At 38.0% G+C, this 26,661-nt stretch overlaps 1 protein-coding gene across 5 annotated transcripts; it reads right to left on the bottom strand.

Moving 5' to 3' along the window:
* Positions 1-7,094: 7,094 nt before the first annotated feature.
* ABHD17B (abhydrolase domain containing 17B, depalmitoylase) lies at positions 7,095-26,659 on the bottom strand. 5 transcript variants are annotated; one of them, XM_057402187.1, is made up of 5 exons: positions 26,547-26,645; positions 24,695-24,777; positions 19,507-19,981; positions 9,508-9,687; positions 7,095-8,614 (listed from the first exon to the last, which is right to left on the bottom strand). In XM_057402187.1, exons 3-5 carry the CDS (start codon positions 19,971-19,973, stop codon positions 8,395-8,397), a joined length of 867 nt encoding a protein of 288 aa, XP_057258170.1. In that variant the 5' UTR covers positions 19,974-19,981; positions 24,695-24,777; positions 26,547-26,645; the 3' UTR covers positions 7,095-8,394. The 5 variants fall into 5 exon arrangements, with proteins under 5 accessions (XP_057258170.1, XP_057258167.1, XP_057258168.1 ...); XM_057402184.1 differs by lacking the exon at positions 26,547-26,645 and adding an exon at positions 26,320-26,496; XM_057402185.1 differs by lacking the exon at positions 24,695-24,777 and having other exon boundaries at positions 26,547-26,659.
* Positions 26,660-26,661: the final 2 nt, after the last annotated feature.

The following is a 26,661-nucleotide window of genomic DNA, read 5'->3' on the forward strand; positions in this document are numbered from 1 at the left end:
AGCGTAAGCCCAAAAATATTAATGTAGCTACTAAGGCAGTTGTTTTTCTTTAACTTAGAAAAATTCCCTGAGTTAAAAGAAAGCTTCACTACAGAAATTATCAATGTATATGCACACACTTGGTCGAAAATATCACATCAAAGTATTATAGTACGTTAGCAGGTAACTTTACTAACACATTAAAGATGAGTACTTAAATTAGTCTTCAAAACGATACATCGTTTTACTGCTTTAATTGTGTTAAAGAAAAATGTAAGTGCTTTGGAGAATTTTTTTTCCTTTTTTATCATGCTTCCTTTCAACAACATTTTTTTTCTGAGTGATTCTATTGCAGAAACAGCATCAGCCCCCACATTACATAAATGTCATTCCTTTTCTACACTAATGGTTTCAAAAGTTAATAAAAATATGTCTATCAAAGTATTGACCCATAATGTATAACAAGTGCTAAACTCTATATTTATACACTTGTGTCTATCATAGGTGCACATATTTTCAGTAATGCCATTTCTTTCTGCACTCCACTTACTGGTTCTCAAAAAGGACATAGCAGAAGACAACTAAAATGATTAAAGAGGAGGAGCACTTGCTTTACAAAGAAAAATGGAGTGAAATCTGCTAGGGGTAAGTTGTGTAAGATGACGGCAGAACTGTTCACCAAATCCTGCAAAGGCAAAATGGAGAACACTCATTTAGGAGTTAAATTGCTAGGTGATGGATTTAAAACAGATAAAAGAAAACATTTCCTTCAGAATGAGTAATGAAATTCTTGGATTTCTAACCATGGAACAACAGTATCAAGAAGTTCAAGACAGGGATAAACAAATTCACATACAAAAACTGTTCAAGTGGTTAGGTTTGGACGTACCTTTAACATTTCTAGTTCTGCAGTTTAGGATGCCAGTGGAGTATGAGAAGATCTGACAACAGAGGGCACCCAGGTCTGCAAACTATTCCTAAATAGCATCTCCGACTATCACAGTTGCAGACAGAATACTGGGACAGATGGACAACTTATCTGCATGCTAGGGCAGTTTTAAAGAGAATTTAATGATTTAATGCATTTACTGTGCATTAATAGCTAATCTGTTTGCATTTTCTGACCCCTGTGTAAGTGTAATACAATAAAAGAAATCTTGTGTTTATTGTGGGTAAGGTCACAGAGTTATTACAGAAAAAACTGACACGTAAGAAATTCATATGTTTGCTTAAGTAAAAACTATTGTGTCCTCATATCTGTTGCTGTGCATGCAGCCTACTTAGTGCAAAAAGCTACAATAATATGAAATGTAGATGTAGAAACAGATGTCTGCACGTTTCATGGAAGCCTAACAGAGCAGATCAGCTCCCATCATCAAAACAAATTGCTTCTTTAATTAGACCTACATAACAGGAAAAATGAAATCCTATGAACCGTAAAGGTAAACACAGAAAAACACAGTACTCAGTTAAATCATTCACTGTGAAGAAGCATCAAATCCTTGGCTATCATAAGCGATCGCACTAATAACTCCAATGAAACTATACAACAACTATATATCTAAAAGTCTTCTGTGCATTGACTGATGAATGGAAATATGTATATTTTAAATTATTAATAAAATACACAAACACGTATCTATACCTTAGTTATTACTGGTTACTTACAAAATCCAGGTGTTCACTGAAGTCACTGATTACAATTCAGAACAAGTGACAAAGTTAAATAAAAGAACAACAAAATTACTATTAAACACATACATTCTCATGGGTGGCCAAGTCCTTGCATACCAGACCCAGAAAAAGAGAGACAGCTTGGCCCAGAAAAGAAAGCTGTTGAGCACTGATGAAGCAATAATCAGACATAAGTCATAATACTTTGTTCACACATTAACACTTGTTTCGTATACGATAATTTTTTTAGAGTAGGTATTCCCCAAACATCCATGTAAACAAATCTATTTATGCAAATTTTTGTAGAAAGCAAGCGTAAATGTCACAGATCAGAGAGCCATGGACAAATACAATGTGATTTTGTTATCCATGAACAATGCGTTGCATAAGATGCACCTCCTTAATATCACTAAGTGAAAATCTATCATGACAGCTTGGAGTTAACATCTGCATTTTTCTGGATGTGCCTCCAGGACTGCATATTCACATTTGCCAGTCCTTATAATGGTTTTATCACACCTTCTATCTCATACCTCTGAAAGACTAGCTACTGACAAGTAAATCTCAACTTTTCCTTAAAACAGAACCTTCTAGCCTTTGTAACTACAGAAAAACACATGAAATACAGTGTATGTATTATCCTAACTGAATGCCTCCAACTATTTTTGTTCAGGAATCCTGAACAGAATGACAGGTTATCTATCACACACTTGCTATGATAGGCGAACTGAGAGAATGCTGGATTCTCTGACTTTTTCAAGCCTATTCTTTGCCTGTCCACCTGTTCTGGCTCCAAGTATAATTCCTGTGTTACACTACTTGAACTGCCCCAAAACTTCTGACAGGTTGTGACTTTTATTCACGCTTGTTGCTAACTATAAACGATACTCAACACAAACAATTCTGTTAAGTAAATCATGCAATACGTTGCCCTTCTCTATGCAGCACACTATAAAAGAGTTGGCTAAATACCAAATAAATAATTAAACTATATATTTAGTACCATTACATACCATCTCTGGCGGCAGAAAGGTCTGAAAACCACAATCCCTTTTGCCAGCTCTTATGTCTCCCAAATCTTTTGTGAATGTGTTTTTAACGAATTAAACCACCATCATTAACATAACAAAATAGCACCATCCTGCGGGGCCATTTCAAACCAGTGACTAGCACAGTTCTGCTACCTTTCTGAATAGCGTGCAGCATCTACCAAATGGACCTAACAAACTTATTTTAACCAAGATTTGAGGCAAGATCACTGCACATCAGATGCACCTCAAAATGAGCAATGCTCTGACAAAGCTGCTGGTGATTTTGAGTCCACGCTTGCCTTCGGATGGATTACAGCCCTTTCACATTTAAAGTATATTTAGGCTACAAGATCTTTAAAAGCAGATGACTTGCCCCACCAAGGACCTTTGCAATGCTTAGGATGCTTGAGAAAGACCTGCACTGCTGTTATTTGTCTTTAAAGTACTAGGTGAGTTACTGATCAAATACTGTTCTAGCTTAAGACTTATTTGGGTCTTTTGTATAATTCTGTTCTGGAAAAAAATAGTAAATCCACTATCTACCTGACTCCAGAAATTTTGGGGCAAAATATCTGTGGCTTTGTGGAAAAAAAAAAGTCTCAATATGACAATATGAAAGCCTTTTTTCATTTATATATGTCCACACAAATGGCTCCATTTGTATGGATATACCTTAGGTTCTAGGAGACAGGGCACAGCTACACACTTGAGATGTGCATAGCTTCTAGCATAATAGCAAGGCAAATTGATTTTCTCATCTTCAATAATCTCTTTCATGTCTTCTCTTCAGTGCTGAAGGTTAGAGAACTGTTTGCCCACTGTAAGCAAAAGAAACTGAAAATAAAACATTAAATTTACAACGATGTGTATGATACCTCATTTACCAACCATAAAACCTCTTCTAGGCAACAAAAACCCTTTTGAGGTTTTCTAATTATTTTGAAAAAATTAAAAAATTAAGACATCTTACTAATACCTCTAGGGAAAAGCTGATGCTGAGATTCTTCTTTAAGGTTGCCCCCTTCCTTGCTAACAAGAGTAATCAGATTCTAAGCACTCTTTTACACTATTCTCTTTCTTAAACCATTGTCCTTGCCATTGTACAAGAAATATGCTATATTTTTACTTCCTTTCACAGAAAGAAAGAGAAAGTAGTCTTGCCTGAGAAACAAAAAGATTTATAAAAAAGGGAGAAGGAGTAGGTAGAATTCATTGTCACGAGAAAATGGAATTTCTTCCCTGGGAAACATTATTTCTATGGTGTTTTACAATTAATATTTTCCCAATGTAAATTGGTTAAGAAGTTTCATATGTTAAAAGTTTTAAGGCTACTTCATGCTGAAATTTCAATCTAGTGATACTTAAGCTCAACTTTCAATGACTGGAAAAAGTCAAGTGTTGTCAGAAGCGCATCAAGCCTGACACACAGCAACACATGAAAACCCTTTTTTTTTTTTCCTCCAATGAGAATATAAAGAACTTCTTTTGTCTTACAAAGACTATTCAAGTAGAACAGCTTTTTAACTAACTTTATTGAAACAGCCTCAAACAACCTTGTATCTGTTCAGTCCCCTCTGCTGTTTGCCAAGCAGCCAGCATAACAGTACCCAGGATAACAGTAGTTGTGAATTACACATTCCCACCTTTGAGAATGTTTAAGACCTTTTGAACACTTCTGATTTTTTCAGGATAGCATGCCTATGCTTTACATCTAGCTTTTCAATCTTCGCTTTGTAGTAGGCTAACAATGTGATCTTCGATAGCACTGTGGTATCAATTTTGGTATTAGAGTCAATCTCAGCCACAGCACACCTAACAGTGATGGTCTCAGGATTTAGACAGAATGGGCTTTTTCCACAGCAGTCTTTTTATTGTTTTCTGTTGCTGAAAAAATGTCAAAAGTAGGCAGCACGAAGTGAAGATAATTCTTGTAACTAAGCAGTCTTCACTTGTGGCACACAAATGGGTGTAGCACCAACCATCGAAAGGATTTGCAGGCCGTACTTCACAAAACCACAGAATGGCTAAAGTTGGAAGGGAGCACTTGATATCATGCAGTGCAACTCCTATGTGGAGAGCAGGGTCAGCCAGAACAGGTTTCCCAGGGCTGGGCTCAGGCAGGTTCTGAGCATCTGTAAAGATGAGATCTCCACCACTGGTTCCAGTGTCTTGACCACCCTCCCAGAAAAAAAGAATCTTGTTTTCTGGTACTAAGATTGGATTTCCTGTTTTTTTCAGTGTGTGGTCATTGCCCCTTGTCCTCTCTGTGGGAATACTGGGGAAACCAGAGCTCTCTCCCCTCCCTCAGATACTCACACACAATTATAGCCCTCACAAACCTTTTCTTCTCCAGGCTGAGATGCTAAGAGAGCTCCAGCTCTCTCTATGTCTCTTCCTATGACAGGATCTACAGTCTTTCAGTCATAGCTGTGACCCTGCAGTGGGTTTGCTCCGGTACATCATATCCTCCTCAAACTGGGGAGGCACAGAACTTAGCCCACCACTCCATGTCTTCACCCACAGTGAGGAGCAAAGGATCACCTCCCTTAAACTGCTGGCAAGTGTCTGGCTAATGCATCCCAGGATGTTGTCGTCTTTGGTGTAAGGGGGCACTGCCGGCTCATGGTTGGCTTGGTGTTGCTCACCAGTCCCCAGCTATGGTGGGAATCAGCTTTTCTGCAAAGCTGACTTCAAGCAATCAGCTCCTCCTTACACAGGATGCTTTTTCCTCAGGTTGTCAAACACAACTTCCCTTATTTTCAGCTTTAAGATATTAACAATGCCTACAATATAACAAGAAAAATGTGTATCTGTACAACTTAGAATATTCTATAGTGAAAGGTACCAAGTAGCTAGCTGTGAACAATGTCATTCAATTAAAGAGCCCAAAAGTAAATATTTGATTTCTTTTTCCCCCTCTAATAAATAATTAGTGCAGATAATATTACGAGCAGCTAACTGAATATTCACTGGAATTCTTTGCTGCCAGAAGCAGACTGTAAATAGGGGAGGTTTTTTAATTATTTTTTTTTATGTGTAGTTGGGAATGTGAGACAGCAAAACATGCCCAAAAATACCCCACCTTTAGAAGCTAATCTCATATTTTACAATAAATGAAGCTGGTTTTGAAGTTGTTTTGCCAAGCTTTCTAGAACTAACAAAGACAAGTTTACTGTCAAATATTTGTCTCCGAGAAAAAAAAAAAAAAAGAAAAAAAGACTGTGGTTCACAAAAATACTCTTTTCTTTTTCCCTAAAATACAGACATTGTCTTGTTAATGAATGCTGAATAAACTATTATTTATCTATTTATCATGAGACAATTGCATTTATAACTTAAAACAACAGCCCACTGTCAATTCCAGCAAAACTATGGTTTAACAAGACAATCATGATGCCAAGTGTTTTCCTCCTAGCTGCAACAGCTCAGAATCACTTTATGTTGCTAACAAGTTTATTGCCATAATACGATTCTCAATACAAACTAGGCTGTGCCTAAAAAACCCCAACTTTAATTCCTTCAATAAACAACTCAGATGAAAAAAATCTAGGTATAAAATAAAAATCAGATCAAACTGGCAAGAATTAACCAAGCAGAAGTGGGCCCAAAGAGACCTGAAGCTCTACCCAGCACCATAGTCCAGAACAGCTGCATCACTGAATTAAAAAAAGTGTGAGTCAGGCCTTTTGTTCTGCTTCAACAAAACACAGAAACAAAAGCAGTAAAACTGCTATGCCATCTTTTCTCTCTTTTCAACTGCAGAGTGCCATAATATTTGCTAGCACAATGGAATAGTTCTTGTGATGACACTAGATCATTTGCCTACAATTTGCAGTACTATCAGCCAATCTGGATCACTTACCCTTGCAGTTCTGTGTATAAGGTATGATGTAATAAAGCCAAGTTACATATCTGTTTAAGCACTCTAACTGTAAAATCTTGGATTAGGATGAAAATGTTTAAGTCTAATAACAGCCTGAATACTACTCTGAACTTCAGAACACACTGAAGCATACATGATCAGAAAAGACTAGCAAGAACGCTGTTGCTTTAGAACAAATTAAAATTTCTTTCCATTCAATTAACAAACCAAAGGACACAGGACAAAGTCACTGGTGAATTCAAATAAAGCTAAATTTGAATTCATTACAGAGGAACATTTATGAGTAGTTCTGCAGCAGAAAAACTGTATGCTGAAGAGCAGAAAATAGCATGAAGAGGCATGGGGATGGGAGGGTGATCACAATAGCAGCTGCTGATAAAGAAATGTGCCAACAGTTTGTAACAATGGGTTTCTGCTTTAGTTCTCAGATTTCCTAGACTAAATGGGGAAGTTGCTTATTATTTTTGATATTGCAAGCAACTGTTGCTATTTCTTACACTCAAAAAAAAATTAAAGAGGAAAACAGCAAGTGTGTAATATTGTTTACTGTTAACCAACACATCTTATCCAAAATTTTCACAATACTTGAAGTTACATTTAAGTATACAATAGTTGCAATCACAAAAACCAAGCAGAACAATTAAACTACATAAGGCCTTGAAATCAGAAGCACAGTGTATTGTTGGAATATTATTTTGTTTACAAATCAGCTACATATAACTAAGTTTCTTTTTCATAGTTTTATTCACGTAAAATGCATTCAAGGGAAAGGCAACTTACAAAGTTAGTTGTTTATTTTACTATGTTAATAGAAAAAAGTCAACATTATCTTCTTGCCCTCCACCCAGCCAATTAGTAAAAGTTTCCATACAACACTCAGAAAACAATAAGCTTTTACACTGAATATCCAAAAGTAAGCTTGATCAGACAACTGCATATTAGCAAATTGTTTATTACAAAGTTGGATAAGCATCCAGGTTCTTTATAATGAAATATTGCACCTCTACACAAACAATGTTTAAAACTACAAGGTCCACAAAGACTTCCAGGTTCTAAAAGTCTTACTGGTTTCAAAGTACTCAGTGACCTCAGTAGCCGTCATGTGAATGATATTTGCATTACAACAATGATAACTTGCAGCATTATTTTGGCAAGATTAGGACTGCTGAGAAGATGAGTAGGTAAATCTGTTTAATGTGAAAGGTAAGGGACAATACAAGAACAAAACAACTAAAGTACAACTAAGCACAAAAGATAAAAATATGGAAAGAGAGAGCTATTTTGACCACCTCCCCTATAACAGGGCATTGGTTATCCCCAGTGACTCTCTATTCTTATTACATACATAAGTATTTGCTTAAATTCCATGGTTATTACATTTTTATAGAACAACTGCTTAGAAGTCTGGTTTTTAATTTACACCTGTGCAACACAGTAAAGTCACAGTACATTTTGAGATGTTTAAAAAATATTTTTAAACTTGGTTTTGATATGCTAAAGCATTTGGCAACACCTTTACAGCATCTGATTTCTATAATTAAAATTTCATACAGTACTCCTTGCGATTTTTTTTTTTTTGTACATCTAAGAAGACAAAACCTCACACAGTAACATGAACTGCCAAGCTTGACTCCATGATCATGTAATTCCAGTTTATAGTACTGGCATTAAAACCTTCATTAATTATGTTGACAAATCATTACCTGTACATTTAATGAAGGCAACCAAGATGATTTGAAAACACAACCTTCAGGTTTTATGTTATATATTTATTAAGGCATGCAGTTCTGCAATGAAATGAAAAAGCATGTAAATCTACAAAGAAAATTATAAGTTCACCAGTTCATGTGACACAAACTGTTTTAATCTTTCAAGGTACTGTCCATAGAGTTCCACGTCATTATGGCCTGCTCCTTCTACCCACAGTGGTTCTACAGGTCTCTGGCAACGCTCAAACAATGCTAGGCCATGTGAAAAGTCAATTACTTCATCTTCAGTCCCATGGATTATTAGCACAGGAGATGTTATTTTAGAAATTTTATCAATGCTGTAAGAAAAAGATTACATCTATGAACACAGTGAGCTTTATTAGATCTTTTTGAAGGACCAGATGGTTGACTTAACTTTTCAATTACACACTGTAGTTTTAACAATTTAATTCTGAAGTTGTTTAAATCATTAGAAGATTAGATCTTAACAACACCCTGGAAGCCACTACAGAAGCACGTGTAAAGCCACACAGAAAGGAAAAACACTACTGGAAACTATTAGGATTGAATAACAGAGCAATCCATCTAGAAGGGATATTTGTTACCATGTTACATTAAAAACAAAAAAAGCCACAGGACTGATGAAAACATTAGTTCAGAGTCTTCCAGTAAAAAAGCGCTTGTCAGAAGTGAAAAAATCTTAGCACTTAAAGTTTGACCACTTATGGGGAAAAATGTCTTTGAAGTTAGATGCTTAAAAATACAAGTAGTTGTTTGAGTCAAGCATACAACTTTGTAATGGCCAGTAGTGGCATTAGTTCTGAAACACATAACAGGAATTTTCTTCAGTTAAGGTCTAGATAGCTTTTGAGTCTTTGCTGCTTATAGAAACATGCAAAAGACTGTTCATAGTTACCAAGATTAATAATACACTTGACTAAAACTGCTTTGTTACATTTAATGGTATTAGGGGTTATATAGGAACTAAACACTTCTTTAACAGATACCCACTGAAATTATTAGAGATGTGAAAAACCTGGATTACAAAGTTCTGTAAACTCCTTTAAATCAAATGTTCTTCATTGATGTTATTCACTCTTTCCTTCAATGGTTTTTTAAACCTCCGAAAAAAAATTTCATAGAATTTGCCATATTACTAATTTCTTAGTCTAAAACTTCTATAATAAGGATGCATACAGAATAAATTTAAAAAAAAAATCCTAAAACTTACTTTGGGAATGCATCAAAGCAATAGGTCTTCTTCGTATCAGGAAAAGCTACTCGCATTCCTGAGGTCAATGGAGAATGAAGAATTACAGCAGCACTTTCATACCTAGCAGCAAGATCCACAGATGGTACTGTTCCTATACTCTGGCCATATATAATCACATTTTCAGGGCGGATTCCGTACCTAGAAATTTAAAAATGTTAACCAAAGTGTCATATAAATTGAAACAGACAAAACTGCAACTACACAATTATGCAAAATAAGCATTTCTGAAGATTAATATTTCCTGAAGGTGACAAACTATGAAACAGGAGCTGGTAGAAGAACAAGCAGGTATATTCAAGCACATTCCTGACTTAAAGACACAATTATTTACTCTGTAGTTCCAGTAACATTTTTACCTTATGCCTCAATGATACTGAAATATGGTTTGTTTTGTTGTTTGTTTTTTTTAAATGCGGATTTGTGAATGCATTTGTGGCTTCCTCTTGAAAGCCTTTACTGCTAACCCTAGTGGACCTACAACAGAAAACCGATTAGAGCTTTGTTAACTCTATGGTTATTATCAAGCAGAGCATAATCAAGTATACAAAAATTTGGTTGGCTTTACTCTTCTAATACCAAATAAAACCTGCAAGCTGCTAATACTGGTCAGCAATTTAGTGGGACTTAAATCATGCCCAGATAGTGCCCAGAGTAGTACACATTCTATGTAGTAGCAAAGATGCTTCTTTCTTATCATAGTTGATTTGACATGTAACCTAGCACCTAACCCACAATTAACACAGCCCTATAAACAGTACAAAATTAAAGTTAAAGCCTCCTAGTAAGATGAAAACACTATTTTTTTTCTGTAATTAACCAAGATAAACAAAAGAGTCATGAAATATTTAGTTAACATTTATACAAGTCATATCTAATATATTGTCCTGGTTTCAGCTGTAACAGTTGGTTTGTTGTTCGTTCTTTTTTTTTTTTCCTTCCTAGTAGCTGCTGCAGTGCTGTGTTTCAGCTTCAATCTGAGAACAATGCTGGTAACACACCAATGCTTTAGTTGTTGATCAGTAGCCCTTACCCTGATCAAGGACTTTTTCAGTCTCTCGTGCTCTGCCAGGGAGGAGGAGAAGCTGGAAGGAAGCAGACAGGACACCTGATCCAAACTAGCCAAAGGGGTATTCCACATCGCAGCACATCATGCCTAGTATACAAGGCGGGTGGGAGTCACCCTGAAGGGACCGATCGCTGGTTAGGTTGGGCTGGGTATCGGTCAGCAGGTCGTGAGCATTGCGCACCGCTTGTGGTTTGTTTTTGTTTTGTTTTGTTTTTTTACCCTTTTTAGTGTTATACTCTCTACCCCTGTTATTTCCCTTGTAATAGCAGTTACCAGACTGTTCTTATCTCAGCCTGTGGAGTTTATGTTTTGATTCTCCTTCCCATCCTGCTGCGTGGGGCGGTGAAAAAAGGGGAGAGTGAGTGAGCGTCTGCATGGTTTTGAGTTACTGGATGGGCCTAAACCAGGACAGTCCTTTGTGCTGCCCAACATGGGGCACAAAAGGTTGAGATAACGACAGATCTGACCAGAGTGTGTCTAAACGTATCTGTGATAAGCATTCATTGTTTCAGAGTAACAGTCACTCATCACAATGTTGATTCATTTGCTCTCAGAGTTGTTGTGCTTGGTCTCACAGTTTTGTTATGTCACACCTTACTTGAAGCCAGTATTTGCTGTTTTGGTGTTTTTGCTTTGGGGCCTAGGCTAAAGTTCTTGTTTTGTTTACTTTACGATAATCACTTGTGATACAATAGAATTAGTGATCATGAAACTTATCTGGTATGTGTTCTCAGCACTGCCATCATCTCTATACTTTGAGAAGCACATAATGGGAATTATTAAGAATTACAGCTCTTTTTTCCCCACTCGGAGGGACATCCTATGGAGGAGACATCCTCCTGTGCCTTCCACTCCCCCACCAGGCTGATTACAATGGCATTTGAGAATTTTAAAGATTTTCAATATTCTTTGAATACCCTTGAAACCAGCCTGCTTCTTTTGCTGGGAGCCATCACTTTGTTGAATAAGGTTCAGGTCTTAAGATAGTTGTTTAACCTTAAATAAGAATACCACCTGGAGATCCTTCCCAAGGCTGGACAATCATGAGTGGCAGGGTGTGTGGGACAGTATAGGCAAGTACTTAGGCCAGTGTGGGCCTTTCCAGTGCTTTGGAACTTCACCACTGAACAAATGTAAAATCCAGAAAAGCTGGTGAAACACATAGGCAAGGTATGCTGTTGTCCTGGCAATACCAGACCGGGACAAATAACTACAACGTACTGGGGGGCTTGGCCTACACCTACAGAGCCCTGCTCAACTCTATCCAGTACCGTCAAAGGGAAAGCATCTCTGGACCTGATGGCAAAGCAACAGACAACAGGGCTATTTCATCCCCAGCAACAAGCTCAGCAGCCCCCCCAACACCAGTAGCAGGCACTGCAGCTGATCCTAAGTACCAATCTATGACAGTATCAATTGCCACTATAAGCAAGAAGAGATGCAACTCATGTAGTGAAGGAAGATGAAGAAGGCTCAATGCCAGAACCAGAGGGGGCAACACCTGAACAAGAGGAATTAGTACAAGAAACAGAGGAAGATGAAAAGGTAAGTTCTCACTCCCTGTCCTTGACAGAGCTGTGGAATATAAGAAAAGATTTCAGCTGTCCTATAGGTGAGCATACCATCACCTGGATATCCTGATGCTGGGACAATGGGGCCAACAGTCACAAACTAAAGGGTAAGGAAGCCAAGCAGCTGGGATCACTCACTAGAGAAGGGGGAATTGACATAGCAATTGCAAAAGGGAAATGAATCCTCAATCACTGGAGGTGGCTCTTGTCAGCTGTGAAGGAAAGGTTTCCCTACAGGAAGTATATGTCACTGAGGCAAGTGGACCACTTTATTACATGTGCTTTTCATGATGGAGATCATGAAATATTGTTCAGTATCTTACAAATATAGCTAATTATATGCTGTGTAGGTCACCAAACACTAAAAGTCAGTGAAGTCTAAAAGTCTTGAAATCAGGAGCATTAGGAAAAAAACATGTTTCACATTCAAATTACCAGCCAACAAAACCCAAAAATTCACAAGTATTTTCCAGTAAGCCAGAAAATATATCCGGCATGTTACATTGATATGTAACAAACATTAAACATCTAGGAAGGTTTCAAGAAGAACAATCACATTTAAGTATTACTAAAATATAAATATCACTAGCAGAACTCACTGAGCACCCCAATAAGCTTCCTAAATTTGCGCTAAAATCCACTGTTCACAGCTAACATTGTCTACTTAAATATTTATTTAAATTGTGCTCTGCTAGAGTGAAACATAGAAGCTGTAGAAGTATTAGCACGGATACAGATACATTCTATAAATGTATTAGGACGATGTAATTACTATCAGTGTTTTGTAGAAAGTTTCTAGGATCATAATCAAGAGATGTAAAACACTAAAGCTCAATCAGCAGCCGGGAACTACAGGCAAGCCCTCTACCTCACAACAGTTCTCAGAGAATAAAACAACATTCTGATTTACAAATATTTTCTTCACAACTCCAACACACAAAAATACAATAAATTAAAACTTTGATGTAAGGTCTTCGCTATTTCTGTAACTCTTCTGAAACACCCAAGAACAGCCTAGCATCTATCCTTTAATTTCCCAACTGAAAATAATTCAAATCACATTTATCCATTCTGAAAGTACAGTATGGCTTTCTATCCCTTTTATAGGATCTGAACAAAACTCATTAGTATCTGACAATTTGCATCATTAGTATAACATGGAAATTGCTTAGCATGTTATAGCATAACATAGTTTTCAAAAAACCTTGCAAATTATCACTCTGATATTTCCTTGTGTATTGAGTTTTACAAGATGCAGGCCATTGCACAGGAATTTAAACCAAAACTTAAAAGTATATTTTGCAGCATGTATTCTCTTCTTTAAGAGCCATATGCTGTTAGTAGCTGCTCTGATAACAAAAGCTCAAATGCTATAAAAACCGATGACATCTTTGAAAGCTCATTGTGTGGATCATAGAGGTAACATAAACACTATTGTCTACTCTAATCTTAGATAACTTGTGTCAGAAGAGACGTTAAGTTCAGTTTGTTGTTTGTAATAGTGGGGGGATTTGTATGCTGTGGTTTTCTTATGTATTTTTTGGGGGGGGATGAGGGTGTTTTTTTGTTGTTTTTTTTTTTAAGCCATAATCACCAGAAAGGACCTTGGTACAAAGATCTTAAAAGCACCTGTGCAAATATGTACCTTCTCAGGGAAGGTGCTCTTCCTCGGGGACAAGCTATTCTGGACTGAATCTGGCATAAAATTCACATAGGTATTTTCTGCAGCTTAAAGGCTGCCCACAACATTTTTCTCCACAGCAACTGAGGTTTCAATTCTTTTAAATTCTTTTCAGATCTTTTTTGACCAAGACTTCATTCATCCTTTATGTTCATGCACCTACAGGCTACCTGCCTGCAAAGCATATGGAATTTGAAAAGCAGATTTTTAATATAACTAGATGTACCTCCATTGACATAAACTTGCCAACCTCCACACAGAATGTCTGAACACTCAAACTTCTGCCCTGTCATCATGCTAAAGGAAAAGGTTAGTATCCCTAGGAAACTAAGCTATTGCCAAACAGAAGGGAAACACTTTCCTGTTTGCATCCTCAGTCACATGCTGCCATTGAGCTTCACCAGCTCTTTTAGGAAACCAAATTAATCTCTTTTGGGAGTATAGGAGCAACTACTTTTCTGCTCCTTTGTGCTGGCTGTCTTAAGGGCCAAGCAAGAAATGACATGCTATTGGTGGGTGAAAGGAATGAGCAAGCCAGTAGATTGTTGTAACTATAGCATCAGAGCACTCCGTATAGTCAAGGCCGAAGTGAACATAGGGTGAATAATGAAGGCAGTATCCTCTTCTGCAAGCCTACATATGCTGATCAGACCTAGATGGTCTCTTGTAAAATAGGAAATCCTAAACACACTAAACTGATCTTTTCTGCTTCTCCAGGAAAACACCAATGAAATAAATTTCTTTTTCTCCTTTGTGACAGACTTCACAACATTCTGCAGCAGAAACTCTTTCACCATTTCCTTTATATTTCTGTCTTTCTAACAAGACCTTTTCTTCACTTTAATTGCATTAGTGGCTGTCCACCCTTCTCAGCCCCTCTCTCCTCTTTTGTTTTCACAGAATCATAGAACAGTTTGGGTTGGAAGATGATCTAGTCCAATGAGGTTGCTCAAAGTGCCGTCCGACCTTACCTTGAACGCTTTAATTGGATATTCATCACACATCACTTACACTGGATATTCACCATATTATATACTTTCATTGGATATACATCACGTTATTAGTTTGCAATATGCAAACTTCAAAAATGAATGTCTGGTTGTAACAAGTGGTTTTTTGTTTTGGTCTTTTTTAAACTTAAGTTACATTCAACAGCCAAATGCCAGCCGAAATTACCATACTACCCTTACAGGCTCTTAAAGAGTACCTGCTGTTTTGCCCTTGATATATTTAAGGGAGACAGAAAGCAATTCATCTTTTTACTTCTGAACTGCTGTTAATCTAGAAGACTTGCTCACTTTACAATAATAAAGCATCTGTAAAAATCAACGACAGAAGGGTACATTTTCAATAGTTCAGATTCACGCTAATGAAGAGCTATAGATGCCCCAGAGAGGCTACTGTTTGTGAAGCTAGTGCAACACATTTAGCCAACTGACAGCAGTGCTTGAGGCTCTTGGAACAAGGGGGAACATCCTTAGGGAATTTTCAACTCACATTTCAGGACCTTTTGTCATCATGCACATAACACACAAAATTGCATCTACAAATTGCAGAACACAAAGGGCATGAACAATCTCCACACCTTTAACTATCAACATTCCAGGCCATAATAAGATTTGGGAACATACAGCTCTTCCTCAACTCAGATGCAGATTCCTCTTTTATGCAAGACAAAACAATGCTAGCAGAAACAGGAATTATGCCTTATGAGAGGCAAGCCCATTGATCACTTGGGTAGAATAAAGAAACTGCACCTCCTCTGCCTCTCTCATGATGGTTTGCCCTTTTCTGAACCTTACCATGCTGCTGGTACATTTGTCTTAATGGCAAGATTTCACTACAAATTGAGCTACTTTATCAATTTAAATAAAAGCTCAATTTAAACAAAAGCTTGATTTCTCTCCAATTATTCAAAATTAAGGTAACTTATTTTCTAGCAAAAACTCCCACCCTACTTTTGAATTAAAAAAAAAAAAATAAACCAAACCAAACCAAAAACCAAAAAAGACTCACAACAGAATTTGTGAATTCCCTTCAACAGCGCAATTTGTTGTTCCTGGACAGAACAGGTCATTTCTACCTCACTTCTGGAGGTATATATTTTTCACACTTCTAGCTAACATCCAGATTTAGTTTTTTTATTTCAGTATTTAACTGTTCAAACTGCAGACATTCTGTCTACTTTGACACACCAGTCTGATGGTGAGATTTACCTTTCAATTTTTCAACTATTCTATTGTTCATGCTAAACAACAACAAAAAAAAGCATTATTTAGATTCTTAAAGGTAAATCTGATCACTAAGTAACTCCAACAAGTCTTCAAGTTTCTGAAGGAGTGCCACCTGCCCTGCATTTGCCTGGGGCTGGTTAAACTTTTCCACCCTTCCCAGGGTGTCATCAAAGGCCTTCAGAGACTAGGACAGCAGGAAATAGGCGTACACCAAAATGACTCCTGGCATTTCAACACTTCGTACCTATGACAGTCAGAAAAAGAATGTCCTCACTTGCAGCTTCTATATAGTCCGATGCACATGAATATGCAATGATGCACAACTTTCCCAAACATGATGGCAGTGAATCACCTTGCCTTCTTGCAGTCAGCATCCTCAGGGATAGCTACTGCTTCCTATTAAAATACTCAAAACAAGTGAAGAATAGGGCTACAATTCAGAATCTGCATCTGCCATTTACCTCTTCTCATCTGCTGCCAAGTTATCTTTCCATATTAATTTATATGAATTATAATATTCACATGCCCTTACAGCAAAGTGGCGTTGGACAAATTTCACTAACACCCTCAATACTAGTATTCCAGACTATTTCACCCTAGGTGCCTAGTCTCCACTGGACAGGTACCCATTTACAGATGGCCATCTGGACTTTCCTTCAAGATACAAAATTTAACACACTAACGTATGTCCAACAAAAGCACATGTGTTGACTATACAATGAAGTCCTCATCAGCATTTTAGTTACCCAGAAACACCTTTTAAGACTAGGACCTATGATCCCATTTTGCAGAACAGGGAATGCAGGGAACTGTGGGTGGCTGTGATCAACCTTCGTTCCACAAAGGTAATTTCTCCATTCCGTTCTTCATCCCATCACAATCTGTGAGGTACACTTTAAAAGTCTATGATCCCTTTCTTCTTTCATCCCATCAACATGAATTTCAAAGGAGTTACAGGTATACCTATATATGTCCTGCAAACAAGCCACTGAATAAATTTGTTTTTGCAGAACACTTGCATTATAAAACACTAAAGATGGTGCCAGGGTAACACTGACAGAACAGGCTATACTAGAAAGGTGAATCAATGCTGCATCAAATGCTCAAAAGATGCATTCTGGTCTAGATATTCAGCAAGTATTTAAACACAGCTGAACACTGTCTCAGGGCTCGAGAGAGTAGCATAGACTGGTAACCAAACTCTGTAAGCCAGCATATCCAGAGTCATGTAGCAGGGACAACTTCAGTACCTTCAGCGTTCAGATGGAAGGACAAGACTAGGTCTGCCAATTCGGAAGTTGCTGAAAGTGCCATAGTAGAAACTAGTAACACCAATCACTTTTTAAGCATGGGAAAAAAAACATCAGTTAATCTTTGCAAAATCCAGAAGTTGGGTAGATCAATCCAAGCTCTATACACTCTACAGAATTATATATTTCTGAAGGAGGTTTTGACACATTTTTATGAAAGCAGCAAATAGAAGTGAGGTGAGGTCACTCCTGAGTGAAGAGGAACAAGCAGACAGATGTAGAAGGTATTTAGTCATTCCCCCACAACAATGTCTGTTCAGCAAAGGGGATGTTCAGACAGGGTATTATAATGAACAACCTTATTTAATTAGCGAAAGTACACTATGTACAGTTCAAGAATGGAGGCAAGAATTCAAGTTGCAATCACATTTTCTGTTAAGTTTTCAATCAGAAATTTGTTAAGGAGAGGAAGAGACAATAATTACAAATTAGTTCATAAAAAGAGCCTGTAAACTGACAAACAAATAATTAAGTCTCACCATCTAGTTCTCTTCAATTTTCTGGTACATTTAAGCAATTCAGAACATCATCCACATTGCTCAAAATGGTATTATGGTTTTGGTCAGTGTTACTGGGTATTTCAAGAAGTGGCTATCTTTCAGATCACCTATCAACTACAAACCATGGTCACTCATGCACCTGCTGCAGCTCTTGGTTTACAGACTGGATCTAGTTATATCTCAACTTTCCACCGCATTCAAACATATGCCTAAACCTAATCTAACAATACAGTACATGTTTTTGAATATGAGGGTGAACACCAGTCCCCTGTGGTTGTATGAGGTTTATGATAATAAGTATTCTTCCTAGTTTAATATGTGAATAAAAGATACTTCAAAGAGGTATCACACATTTGTCATAATGCAAAAAAAAAAAATTGCAAGACAACATGTGTGTTTAAAACACTGAAAAGTGATAATCCACTCCAAAGCAATAGGAAAATAGCTAATATTACATTGATCAAGCTCTAAATTCACTGCAACAACTACCAAGCTCCAGAATTTAAAGTCTTTATGCATGCCCTTGCACTACATCACATCCCTGATACTATATAATTAAACAAAATGCTGAAGTTATAATGATCAAACCATAACATCCTGCTCCACATTAAATTCAGATTTTCACAGCTTTTTGGTGCTAAATACACAATATGATGGGACTTTTTTGATGAACATCTATTCTTATTATTGCATAGTATTTTAAATAAATCTTTGTAATTTGTAACACAAGAAGAATATTGCTCTAAATGGAAAAAAACATACTGAAAAATGCTCTCAAACTTCAGAACTGGGTACTTCATAGTGTATTTATGTGGTGCCTATGATTCTTACCCATATGAGAGAATGCCTCCAGAGTGTTACATATTACTATTTTATCTCCCTAAAACCATAGGTTTAGAATCCAGAAATTGATGAAATAATATCCTTCCAATTTACACCTTCTTCTTTGTCCAGTTTTAACCTATTTCAGCTTACACCACCAATTAAAATACCTGGATTTTATTCCCACTATAATGTATTTACATGGCTCAATTATGACCTCTCCCATGCAGTATTTTGCCAAGATAAAAAACTTTTTTTTTTAATATAGAAACCTATCTTTAGAAACGCTGTGTGAATTCTGGAACAAAGATGGTATGAACACTATACAGTAATCCAGAGCTTCACCAAGTTCTCTCATAACAGCTTTTCCACAGTCCTTCTCTACAAAAAACAGTAGGTGATGGAATTGTCTGAAAAAACAACACGCATTCTCCCTCTCCCACATCACAACAGTGGTTTAGTTAGCGTGGAACTGATTATTACAGGTTTTTTTCATCTTTTGATATTTACAGCTGAGAAGATCCCAAATTGTGACACATAATCTTCTAGTCAAGACTGAAACATACCTTAATAAATTTCATTCAGTTTTAATTTTTCTAGTATTCCAATACTATATACTAATCCTTCACAGTACTAACAACAACTTCAGCATAAGGCACTACCAATCAGCTTTAATCCTAAAATACAGCATTTCTGTTTAAACTACAAATGCAGATTAAGTACAACCATTTGAAGAGCATGCTGTAAAAGAAAAATAGCAACTAATGTCTTACCTTGTCCTGAGGGCCACCCAAGCAGCATCAATGTCAGCATACAGATTCTTCTCTGTTGGCTTCCCAGAACTTGCACCATATCCAGAATAATCATATGAGAATATGTTGCAATTAATTCGTGAACCCAGTCCTATGTAAAAGCTGCTCATCTGACCCAGGTCAACAGCATTCCCATGTGAGAAGAGCAAGGTATACTTGGCGTTAGGTGAGCAACGCACAAACATACAGGCAATCCTGTTACCTTTACTTGTTCTAGTCATGAAGCACTCAATGGCATCTTTTTCTCTAGAAGAATATTGCCAGTCTGCTCGCTCTGAGAGATGTAAAGTCCAGCGACTACCACTCTCATCACACATCAGTGTGTATGTAGGATCAGGAGGCAAGAATGCCAGTTTGGAGGCAATTTTCCCAGGGCATGGTGGACAACAGAACAGGCAACACAGTTCACTAAACGAAAGATTATTCATCTTCTTGGCTGAAACAGGAAGAGAGAATGGTATCAGTTTCTAGTTACAATTCTATATATATAAAAAAAAGAAAACTCATGCAGAATGTGAACATAACCCCTCCAGAATACATAATTTTAGTGGAAATATTTAACAAAACACAGATTTAAATATATACATATAAATTTCTACACAATAGCTTATTTTTATATCATCAGCTACTTTAGAATGAGCATATTATTAAAGAAGGGTGATAACTCTAAAAGCTGTCAGATATTAAAACTAAAATACAATTATCCAGGAGAGAACAAGCTTAAATTTCAGAGTTTCTTTGGAGGAAATGAAGTTCCTAATCTTAAAGCCATAAAGAGAAATGTGCTTCCCTTGACAAATATGTATCTTATAAAGAACAATAAAAATATTTTGGAGTGTTTGCAGCATACTATGGCTATACAGGTTTCTGCAGCCAAAAAACACTACAGCATTTCCTAAATACAGAGAATGTAGTGCAATCATGACTTATAAGCTCCTGTAAGCAGTATCATAAATATGAAAGGTGCATGAAAGCCAAAACTCAGAAGACAAAACAAGATGCTTCTACTGGCTTAGCAAACACTATAGACCCTCACTACACTAAAATCCACCCATAACCTCCTCCTTGCTGCACATACTGGCTGACATAAATGTTTCCAAACCCTTCAAAGAAATTATTAGCTAAGGTTTCCCATATTGCACTTAGGAATTCAGATTATATTAATAACATGACTATTTTTATTCCATGCTTTAACAATACCATCCCAAACCAAATGCTCTATTACAGGTATTTGTCAAAGCATTACAACCTATACTGCCAGTTCAAAGCATTGGCTAACAGAGGGAGAGGAGAAAAAGAAAACGTAAACATACATATACCTAAAACAAGCTAGGTATACAAGATACACTCGCCCCAAAAAGCAGACATTGTGTCCTCTTAATTTACAGCAGGAAGAAGAGGGGAGGGAAGGAGGAAGGAAATTCTTTGTTGAGACAGTACTTTTTCTCAGGGGTAGGAAGAGTGGTAGAATCTGCCAAGAGCCATGCTGGAAACCAGCACACCTAAGACAGGTATTTACACTACTTTTCTAGTGTTAAGGCATCTGACACTTCATCTCAATTTTAACTTTTCCATTCCAGGTCTATCCACAGGTCTCAAGCTCAGTTTTTGCCAGGTCACTGCAAACAGAAACAGTTTCATGTATAAGCTTTGAATGCTAGATACAAGTTTACAAATGGGAACTACATAAGCTGATTTCTTATGTCCACAGTCCCATGTTTTTTTCAGGTATACTTTGGTAACCCAATAACAAAATCTTACTGCTGAGTATAATGCTTGATGGTATTTAGATCATATTTCAGTTTGTCCTCCAACTTGCACATTTTTCATGCCTGTACAAATTTCTTCATAGAAAAGCCTCAAGAACACTGCTGTAAGAATTGCTGAATATAGATTACAGATCAACTCTGTATTTTGGACATGTGAATGATCTCTTCCTTCTGGTAGAGTCTGAATGCATACTGCATACAGAGCTACACAGAGTATACTTGTAAAGTAGTAAACAAGACAATCTGATAAACAGCATAAGCATTCTTGGAATACTACTCCTTTTTGTAGGGCACAAACCCATTTTTTTTTTGCAAAGGCTACTACAGCCAAGTGCTTTCACCCAAAGTCTCCAGTTTTCTTCAAAACAGAGGGAAAAATCACAGACCCTTAGTTACGGGTCACCAACACTACCAATTTAGAGATGGCAGGAAGGGTGTACTGATCGCCTCCCATAAAAAGATGATCTCTTAAATTAAGACCTAAATGACCATATTTCTGCCAGCTAAAGAAACAACAACCTCATGTATTTATGTAATCATCACAAGTAGTTATTCAAATTTGAAATAGCTCACCTGATCCCTTTCAGGCGAGATTCAAGTTTAATTTTAATGTACAAGTCAGGACAAGTGGAAGAGGTCTAAGGATTGACAAAAGGCTTGGTCTACCTTATGCACAGGAAACAATCTATTTTTCCTTCTTTATTTCTCTTACAGCTGTGGGCACCAAAGGAGACACTTCTTTCACCTCTACTAAGAAAGTTCACATTCACATAAAAACTGCTTTGATGCCTCAACAGGCTTTTTCTGCAAGACCTACTATTCAACCACACTTCTATTTCTATCAGAAACGATTAAACCCATCTGTTCCAAGTAAATTTCCCACCTTTCAGAAAAGCTGAAGGCTAAAGCTAGATACTACAATTTATTTGAGGGGAAGAGGGGGAATATTATTTTATGCAAACAATTTGGAAAAATATGTACCTCCAGAAGTGAGGTATAAATAGCCTGTTCTGCCCAGGAACAACAGATTGCGTTCTATTCCAGCATATAACAATAGCTGCAGGATTTCTCACTTGCTTCCCGATCCACTTGTCAGAAAAAACTAAAACTAAAACAGGAGTTTGCATTATTTATAACTATAAACAACCCAGTAACACTACAAACATTATCTGAGAAATTGTTTGCTATTTGTCAAAGTAATTTCAGAAGACTGGAAACTGGCCTGTGGAATTCACACACAGGGCAGTACTGCAGTAACCACAGTTAATCAGCTGAGGTGGTACTGTGCCCCCAGGATAGCTTAAATATGCTAAAAATGGGCTGTTGCCACATGTGGCAAATGACTTATGCTGAAGACCATGACTTAAGTATTATTTCTTCCCTATGCTACACAGTAATGCAGACTTCACATAATGTCCATTTAATTCAGTGGAAACTGTCTACTGAAATTGCAGATCCTGATTCCAGAGTCATTCTCCATCTAAATCACAGCTAGCAACATCCCGTTTCTTTAAAACAAATACTTGCTACTTTCTTCTCTCAGAAGACCCAAGAAAAACAGCAGATCTCTAGTATCGTTAATTGAACAAGTCTGACACAAAACACCTATTGAACTTCCTCAGGAGAATATCTTCAACTAAACGCAAACAATGTTTCCATTATGCTGGAGCTGGTTTGTCATTCACTGAATTCACACGAGTGTGTTCTTAACCTCCAGATCGGTAATGGAACCAGGATGCGAGAGTCCCCAAAGTGTATACAGTAATTCAGGTATCACCGTTTAAAAGCTCAACTGAATCAGCATTTCAGCGTAGTAGTTATCCACCAGATGTCATAATTTCACTTCAACTAAACAGGCATAATCTTTCCTCAAAAAGTATACTGTTCAATGAGGGATTAAAATGAATGTTACCCCCAAAAGTGTTGTTTTTTTTTTAATGTTCTTAATGTTAGAAAAAAACATACCATGATTTGCTAACGATTCATCCTGCCAAAAATTATTCCAGTAAAAAGTCACAAAACCCTCTTCATTTAGCATCACCTAATCTTGGTAAAAGTTCTGGCGATCAACAGTCTTAAGAGATTGATTATTTTATTTAGTCCAAAATATAACTTATGGAAAGTGAGCAAGGTATCATAAAGTGAATTGCATTAAAAAGCACTCTAATAACAAATGGGCTTGATTTAGCTGGACTCCTACTGAAGCCTGGCAAAAACAATACTGACCACAAATTACCTTAATGATACAGTTCCACAAGTACAGAGGAGTAACTTTAAATTTGCCTAAGATATCTTGTGAATACTTAAGTTATAGTCTCAACACCTTCTGAGCATGTACGATGTAAATCTCTGTGCTCATTACAGTAGCATCACAGAGATCAACACATCCCAACAACATAACTATTTCACCTTCTATTTATCATTTCAGTACTAATAAAGCAGCCAGCGCTGTTTTGCATTGCAAACACAGTTCCTAATGCTGGCAAAATTGGTAACAAAAAAACAAATAAACAAACAAAACAACCCCAAAAATGAAAAACACCAAAACACACATACACACAAAAATAATATATAATATATACATCTATCCTTTAATTTCTATGGAAAATGTACTTTAATTTTAAATGGGAAAATTCTCTGGAAGAAACTGTGGAAAAGTGAAACTTCTACTATTACACAAAGAAAAGCTAAAAAATAAAACAGAACGCAAGTGTTATCACCCACCCACTCTGGGATAGCTTTTAAAAGGAAGGCCAGATTACTTTATCAAATTTATCTCTAACTCTCTTGTGAATAAAAAAGTAACATAGAAAATGATAAATGCATCCACAGGCAGTAATTTCAATTCATTCTTCAGCAATTAACCTTTTCATTAAGGCTGACAGAAGAGGGGGAAGTCTATATAACCTGAATGAACACCTCAAATATTTATTTTGTGATTCTTAGGATAACACAAATGTAGCTCTTTCATGTAAGCAATTATTCCTGTCTTCCTCCTTCTGCAAATCACAACAAGAAAGTGGCTCCCACTATTCACATCTTCAAGTACTTCACTATGTATTAGCCTCAAAAGCCAGCCCTTGAAAACATTTATCTAGAAATCTTGTATTTACATTAAATATAAATTATTCTAATTGTAAATCGAAATTAAATTACTTATTTCATAGGAACTATTCAAAAGAGCAAAGTCAGACTTGTAAATATAGCTCCTGGTTTGTAAATTTTAGTGGTGCTCTAACTGTAACAAAAGCACAGTATTCAAATTGTTGGGGTTTTTCGTTTGGTTTTGTTCTTTTTTTGTTGGTTTTGTTTTGGGTTTTAATCATAATGTTTCATTATATACTGCTGAATTAAGAAACTAAAGAATAAAAGACACTCACCCTTTCACTGAACACAAAGAAATGAAAACTTGAGTTCAAGCCGTTACTGAAGTACCCATATTTATTTCAACACCTGCATTACACTAAAAATGGAACAGAAGGGTATGAATATCCTCCAACTACTTCAACAGCAAAAGTAACAGAATATTTAGTGGGGGGAAACAAAGATAAAAATCAGTGTCTGATTAAGTATTACATAAAAGGATTAAAGTAATTATTAAGAAAGAATACACAGGAAGTCTGGAAAAGAACACAAAGGACATCTATTCAATAACGAAAAAGCCATACCAAGAAATATGGTGAAGCAACTTTTTGAGGCAGTTTTCAAAGAGCAAAGCGACCTACATAAAACCAGAGAAGTCTGATAGGTTCAAACCTTCATTTTGGCTAGTCTGCTTTTAAACAAATAAACTGCTTTACTATGCTTATAAATTCTAGCAATATTATAAAGTTTAACTTGCATATATAGAGACCTCCTGCTTACTTTGTATACCCAAAACCTAATGGCAAAGTTGAGAAGTGAAAGGGAATACAGCAAACACATGAAAAATCTAGCCATTCCTTCTCACTTAAAGAACAAGCCAACCCTCTAAAGAGCCCAGCCAGACAGCTGTGTGATTAAGTCAGATTACATAATGTTCTGCATCCTCCAAGCAAGACTCTGCACCATGGAACTTCTCTGCTAAAGCCATCTGTAGCCTGACGGGCGTTGAAGCCCCCTCTTGTATTTCAAACACATCAATCTGGTGCTTCACTGCACCAGCCGGTCAATCACTAAGAAGCAGCTATGCTTTTAAAGCCTCTGTTCATATGCTACTATTTTGCTTTCTCCAGTCGTGTATTCTTCTAGTTACCTTCTGGCCAAATACTTTAAACTTTTAAAATAGTAATACCACAGAGCAATTTTAAGGCCAGCGCCACTCCCACCTCAAACAGCAGAAGCTGAAGAAATACATTAAATCGGGCTCGTAAAAACTAAATGAACTTTTCAGGTGTCTGTATCTAAGAACTCTGCAGAAGTCAACATCGCTTACGAGGAGGCACTATTTAAACCCGCTAAACGCCAGTATTTAACATGCGTTTAAGAAGTCAGCGCCTGTTTCCCCAACAAAGGCGGCCACGGCAATACCACGGAGCCGGGAGCCCCGGGTCAGGCCGCTCACCCCGGACCCTCTGAGCAGGCGACACCCCCTCGCTGGGAGCACCGAGGCCGGCAGGGCAGAGGCCCCCGAGCCTGCCCCAAGGCCCAACCCCCACGTCCGGTTCGGGCCCGAGACCCGTACCGCCGCCTGCCTCCCTCCCTGAGGAGAAGCCGTTGACTACCGCGGCCCTTCCTCCTGCCCCATGCCACAGCTCCACAGGGGAGCCGCCGCACGCCTGCCTCAGACAGCGGCGAAGTACTGCGAACAGGAGAGGAGAGCAGAGAAGCGGCCGGACCTGCCGAGGGGCCGGCTCGCCGCCACACCTCGGGAGCGGATCCTCGAACCGCAACACCACCACCAGCGCCGAGCTGGGCCCCCGCTGGTTGTTCCCCACCACCCCTTTACGGCAAGGTGCCAATCCGCGCAGACCCCGGTCCTGGTGCCGCTGCTGCCGGAGGTGGGAGGAGGGGGCACAGCCCGTACCTGCACCTGGCGCTCCTGTGGGAGGCGGCGGCCCCACGCTTCCCCAACCGCCGCTGCTCAAGCCCCGGCCAGCGGGGGGATGGGTGCCGGTTGTGCTGAGTAACGGCAGGCAGCTATCAGCTCCCCGACCGGCTCCCGCAGCTCTGCAGCCGCGCTCCGCGGTAGTGAACACGCGTCCCCCAGGAAGCTCCTCTCCGCGCGGCCTACAAGCCCTGCACCCACCTCACCTCTCCGAGAGACTGCATCGGACCGAGCGGCTACCTAAGCGGCCAAGGGGGCGACGGGCGGGAGCCGGTCGCAGTGCACCAATGGGAGCGCAGCCCGCAGCGCCGTGCCTGCCGC

Source organism: Pezoporus wallicus, unplaced genomic scaffold (genome assembly GCF_028554395.1).
Source record: "Pezoporus wallicus isolate ANWC-B61680 ecotype Strahan unplaced genomic scaffold, APGP_CSIRO_Pwel_v1 contig_6275, whole genome shotgun sequence".
NCBI classification, from domain to species: domain Eukaryota; kingdom Metazoa; phylum Chordata; class Aves; order Psittaciformes; family Psittacidae; genus Pezoporus; species Pezoporus wallicus.

What these genes read in the sequence shown, in the direction of transcription:
- ABHD17B (XM_057402185.1), bottom strand. Translation starts at nt 19,973, where the DNA reads ATGAATAATCTTTCGTTTAGTGAACTGTGTTGCCTGTTCTGTTGTCCA. An exon ending in TGGGTGGCCCTCAGGACAAG is followed by an intron (nt 9,688 to 19,506) that starts GTAAGACATTAG and finishes TTAAATTTCTAG; the next exon opens with GTACGGAATCCGCCCTGAAA. An exon ending in TGCTTTGATGCATTCCCAAA is followed by an intron (nt 8,615 to 9,507) that starts GTAAGTTTTAGG and finishes TTTTTCTTACAG; the next exon opens with CATTGATAAAATTTCTAAAA.